The sequence below is a fragment of the Melopsittacus undulatus genome, chromosome 5 (assembly GCF_012275295.1).
Source record: "Melopsittacus undulatus isolate bMelUnd1 chromosome 5, bMelUnd1.mat.Z, whole genome shotgun sequence".
NCBI classification, from domain to species: Eukaryota; Metazoa; Chordata; class Aves; order Psittaciformes; family Psittaculidae; genus Melopsittacus; species Melopsittacus undulatus.
Window position 1 is genome coordinate 39,109,379 of NC_047531.1, and position 6,000 is coordinate 39,115,378.

Genomic DNA, 6,000 nt, shown 5'->3' on the forward strand with positions numbered 1-6,000 from the left:
TAATACAAACCTTGCAATTTAACACATTTTTTTCTTACTTTTGGAGTTTGTAACACTGCAATTTCCTTTATGCTTTCTGCTTCACTTTCACCTAAAATTTGAATGTGAGGCTTCAGCACTCCCTACATTTAAGACTGCTTTCTGCTCCAGTAATGCACATGTGAGAAGAAAAATGCCTCAGAAGCGGTGCTGGAAGTATCAGTTCTCTCTCTCAGCTGTCAGTGCAGCAACAAATGCTTGTTAAATCTGTTTGTACAGATCACCCTTTGCAGCTCTTCAAATCTGTAAGATCTGTCCCGAAAGAACTTTTAGGGCATGTTAAGATTAAAAATACAAGAGAAATTTTTAAAAGAAGACATCCAAACAGGAGAAAAGTCTTTACGAGTCATCACCTGCACATGTATCACTATGACTATCACTTGCTAAAAGCTTATTTAAAAAGCATTCTTCAGAAAAAGATTCACTATTTTAACTAGTGAAATTTATGTTGTTTATAAGCTGGCATGTTACATGGCATTTGAAAGTTTTTCCTTTCTGACTATTTCTAGGACAATTAGCACAAAAATAGAATGGTGTAATCTTGTTCAGCACTTTTGAAGAGAAGTCTTTCCATTTTAGGCCATGAATACAAGCCTGGCCCAGAGCAGTCATGCAAAGCAGAGCAAAAATTTGACAGTGTCCTTAAAGAAAGATCTTTCCCTTCTACTAAGTTAAAATAAGGTAAAAATCAATGGAACATTGAGATGAGAACTTTCTGCTGTTTCAGTGCCTTTACACAATGTGAAAGGCAAGCACCTGACTGTTAAGTCTTCCTAGAACTCATTTCACATTACAACAGCTCTCACTGAACAGAAAGCATATATAAACACACCAGACAAGAATAGTGAAGCATTCAGCACGAAGTCTTTGAAATAATGAAAAAATATTATGTTGTATTTTTGTTAAACATTTCTCACACTCATTATATATATTAAAAAAAAGTTCAATTAATACATGATAGAGGTTTTTGATGGTGGGAAGGGATTTCCCAAGTTCCTCTGGTTTGTGGCCAGTGATTGTATCATACAGGCAGCAGAACAAGCTCACAGAACAGCTGTCAACAGCCATCTCCTGGTCCCCTGCCACAGTGCTGAAAACTTATATTCCCAGTATAGTACCTTGTCTCTAACACCTCACCTCCCTCAAATCTGAAATGTGAGAATGAATACAATCTACCACAGCTGCTTTTGAGAGCAGGAGATCAGGGTAGGTGGGCAGCAAGGGAATACATGAAGAACCAAAAATAAAGAAAGAAAAATCTTCACTGAAGCTGTCATGCTACAATGTAAGTAATTTTAGTATAGTAAGAGTTCACAGTCACCACTGCAAAATTTGAGAACAGAAAGACTAGTACCAGATGTTGTGTCATATTTTATTTTTCCAGTAGAAAAATCAAGAAAGCTATATATTGACCTAAATACTCAACCAACCCATCATTAAACCCTGTGTTCATAAAAAGTACCTATCTCAAAGGCTGACTGACTCCCAAATACCTTTTATATTTCTATATTGCATTTTTGTCTAAATACATTTACCTAACTCCTGTTTGTCACAGTAAGGCAATCACGTTTAGGACAGAGAAAGAATTCCAGCTCTTGGACTGAACTTGCCTGCACCAAATTAGTAAGATTTCCTTCTAATGGACTTTTAAACATAAACAGGCTCTTACCAGATTAATCCACTTCCATGATTTTCAAAGACTGCCTAAAGCTAGATGGCCAGGCTCCTACTCAATTTATAGACCCTTAATTTCACCCAGTTTTAAGTCATTAGAAATTGAGAGGGCTTAATACTTCTGAAATTAGGACCTTTATAGCTGCTACATGTTGCATCTCCACTTAGCAACAAACAAAAAACCTCCAGAATTAGCCTTGGTTTAGACTTTGTTTTAAGACACTACACTGAGAACAATGTAGACACACATCCTGTTTATTCAGTGGGCAAGGACATAACAGCCATCAGACCCAGAAGACTCTTTTACACCACCATGACAATGTAAGCAAGCACTACAGCTCAACCTCAGTACTTGTTTACACACTGTTAGTAGTCAGAAAAAAAAAAAAAAAAATCAGGATTTTTTTTATACTGCAAACACCATTCAGTAAACCCTTAAGTACTGCAAAAAGTTGTATCTCTACACAAAACTGAAGAACTCCAGTTTAACTAAAATTCATTGTAGTGAAATAATATGCTGGCAAAGCCTTCTGCCTTCTGAATTTTCCTCCATTGTGACCCAAAGGAATAAAGACCAAATAGACACATGCTTGGGAAAGCTGCACTCAAGACAGCACGCTGTTCTGAGCCATCTAGGGATATACACTCCTACAGACATGTTAGTATCCTTACAGAAACAAAAATTCCCAGTGACACACACAAGAGACTTTGGTTTGTTAGGGAACACCAAGCAAAATAAATAAATAAATAAATTTCATTCATCTTAGATAACTGACAAACCTTCCAAGGGACAGGGTGAGCCCTCTTGATAAATTTCTGATTCTCTCAACACTTTGGGGTATTTATAAAATAAGTAGCAAGGAAGATTTGATGTAATCTGTGCATACTGAGAGAAATAACATAAGGAGTTAATTGACATTTTCCCACCACATATTTTTAGACAAACATAAAACTGATGTGCTGGATCAGATCCAGAGATCCATTAATCCAGTTTCCTCTTAGAGCACGATATTCGAAGCTTTTGCAAGGGCCCTGTAAGGTATGCCTCAGGTCTAAGAAGAACAATTGGCCTACCTTTTGGCATGTGAAGACTACTAACTAGGTATCTTCCACTCTGAGGTCAATTACTTTAAAGTCTTTCTAAAACAACAATTACAATTGTGTATTAATAACAATATACAACTGTACATAAATTCACCCTTAATAATAACTTCTGCTTAAAAAGCAAATATTTATTTTGTCAGCTATAAGGACAAACTTAGTTTTTAACATGGTAGGTCTGCAAGCTCTGACAGAGATAACAAGCCATGAGACAAGTATGTTTTAAACCATCTGAATCACAGACTCTTCAGGAGGAAGACCTAAACAGAAGCCAGCATTTTTAAATTTGGGTTTTCTTTTCAATAAGGTTTTTTTTAAATTTATTTAGATTTTACCTTTTAAATGCTTCACCAGGGTTCCTCTCACATTCCCCAGGTTGCAAGAGACTTTGAATAGCAGGATCTCTTAGTTTGTCCTCATATCCCTGAATCAGTCCACTGCGGCAGATCTGTGTAACTAAACCTCTAATAAACCCTCCGACACACAGTGTGTCAGAGTCTTGGGCCCTGCAGAAATGGAAGGCTAGAGCCTGACGATGTAAGCCTCTTTGTAGGTTTGCAGCTGAACTTGGCCAGAGTAACTCAGTACAGAGGGCCGTCTTCCCACTCCCGGGCCCTCCTACCAGCAATACACCCCAGGCAGCTCCTTTCCCAGAGAGAACACCAGTATTATTCCCAGAATTCGCTACAAGAGATGGTTTGTTGGCAACACTACTGCTGCAGTTAGCTTTCTCCTGGAGGCAATGCTGAAGCTTGTGGAAAACCCACTCCCTACAGTAAAACTGCTTTCCCTGCAGCAAGCTGGTTTGAGCCATTTTACAAAGCTTCTTCTCTTTGGTTTGTCATAAGCAGCAGTAGTACACCTTCAACATCTCAGAGCATGGAGACACTCATTCGTCTTGCACAGAGAAGTCTTCTGCACACAACTTGACAGAGGTTAGGGTAATCAGTTCTCACAGAACTCAACAGCCTCTTCTCAGGATGCGTGTCACTCCATTTGTATGCTTCATTACAGTCAACGTAACACCATCACAGCTCAGCTGACATCGTGAAGCAGTGTCTGATACCAACACTCAGCAATGCTTCTCATATGGCTCAGAAGTTCACACAGCTCCATGGCTGCATCTGTAGTTTATGCAGTTGTGTGTGTTCCCAGTATACAGGGGAGACAACACATCTGGAAAAATTGAGGGAAAGCCAACTTTTCAGTGTATACTAAATGCCTTTCAGTTCTGGGCATTAATCTCTCTGGATATACATCCAGAAAAACCTGTCCATAACAAAATGTTCCTTCTGGGAACTTTATAGAGAAAGCAATTTTTCTTCAGAGTACTATATACATCTCAGAAATGTGGATAAGTACCTCTTACTAAAAAAGGGTCAGTCTGGACAGTAAGCTTTGCAGACTTCATGCATCTGGGTGAGGTTCCTTATACAGTACAGAGAACAGGAAAAAAAATATGTTTACAGCTTCTTATTTCAATACATTTGTAATAGTCTTCTCCAGGAACTTGGATTCTTACTGAACCTGTTCTCAGGTATCTTAATCGCAAGATGTCAGAAGAGACAACATCTTCCCCTAGAGCTCTGAAATAAAGAAGACAGCACTTTTAACCGTGCATGCAAGTCATAATTCAGTCAATTTCAGATGCAGACAACAAAGCGCAAAGCAGACTCATTATTTTTGCTACTAAATTAATCTAAAAAGCTGTTTTAAAGACAATTGTTGTGACAAGTTATGATGAGCCACACATAAAAAACCCATGGCAATAAACAGATATGACAGCGGACTCTAAACCACAGGAATCTTGCATTTTCTCCTGAAGAGAAATGAATACACCCCTTCATCTTAGAAGCATTCTTCCTAACGAAGCTTCACCACCGAATTCTCTCTTCCCCTTATTTTTCTCCTGCCGGCTGAGGGGTATTTTTGAAGTTTATTTTACAGGGGATCGCTGCCGCCGGCTCTTCGCACACTTCTTTGTTCCGGTCTCGCCGGCAGCAGGGCGCCCGGCAGCCCCGGGGTCGCGATTTAACACCCGCACCGCCGGCACCTCCCTCCCCTGTCACCGCTCCGCTTCACCCGGCCGAGCTCCGACCCCCAGAACCAGCCCTCTTACCCTGGCTGGCCTTCACCCGCGAGCTCGGGCTCCTCTCAGCGAGGCACAGACACACACACTCGGCTCACAAGTCACTTCGGCAGCGCCCCGGCTGCCCCACTGCCTCCCCCTGAACCCCCTTCCCGAGCCAGGCGAGCAGCTGCTGGCTCCCCGCCCGCCCTTCCCCTGCTTCCCGTGCCCCCGGCGCGGAGCACACACGCCCTGTCCTCGCTCCCCACCCCCAGCGCACACACACGCCGGGCTCCACACAAAGATCCCGGGAACCGCACCCGCCGCTTCGATACGAACGCCTCGCACCGGTGTCACCCCCATGCTCACCTCAGCCGGCAGGTACAGCCTGCCCCACCCAACCGTCGACCCCACCAGGCATGACCAGGCGAGGGGCCTCTCCGCCGCTGCTCGCTCACTCGCTCACTCACCTCCGGCGTCGCCCCGGCGGCTGCTGCTCCTTGCAGGCTCTCCCCGCTGAGCTCAAGCACGCTCCTCCTCTTCCTCCGGGCGCCCAGCGCCACCGTTCCAGGCCCACGACCACCTCTCTACTCCACCGCCGCTCAGCCACACCGGTGCTCTCCCCGGCGCCTCCCTGACCACCCTCCGCCCGGCCAGGCCCCGCCCCGGACCCTCCCCGGCCCCGCCCCCTTGCCTCTCCAGCGAGGGGGCGGCGGCGGATGAGCCAGATGTCGATCAACATCTGGGACGAAGTAGTCCGAGGCGGAGGGAGATGGGCGGCGGCTCCACCCCCACCCAGTCGCTTCGCCTCCCCGGGCTTTGTCCCGGCCTCCGCGGGCCGTCCCGCCTTCGTCTCCCCCGCTTCAGCGCCCGCAGCGGCGGGACCGTGCCGGCGCGGTCCTGAAGGGGGCGGTAGCGCGGCTGCGGCCGCCGACGGGAGGGTCGGGCACGCCCGCCTTGTGCTGTGGGGAGCCGGCCTCGGTCCCGAGCGGCGGAACTTGGAAGAGGGAGGTAGCGGCTGGAGAAGCCCGGGCGTTCAACCAGCCCTGGGCTGCCTCGCCTCCCAGCCCAACTGTGGTGTGGAACCGGCGGCCTTTTTAAGGGCCGTGTTTCCTTTA

At 45.4% G+C, this 6,000-nt stretch overlaps 1 protein-coding gene across 1 annotated transcript in view; it reads right to left on the reverse strand.

The window, feature by feature from the left end:
- Positions 1–5,502, reverse strand: part of ANKRD50 (ankyrin repeat domain containing 50) — a 41,386-nt gene extending 35,884 nt beyond the window's left edge. Inside the window, exons 1-2 of the mRNA XM_034062974.1 lie at positions 5,353–5,502; positions 3,150–4,400 (exon numbers count right to left, since the gene is read on the reverse strand). Of these exons, the coding sequence (XP_033918865.1) occupies positions 3,150–3,628 (479 nt within the window). The 5' untranslated portion in view covers positions 3,629–4,400; positions 5,353–5,502. The remainder of the gene's footprint in view (positions 1–3,149; positions 4,401–5,352) is intronic.
- Positions 5,503–6,000: the final 498 nt, after the last annotated feature.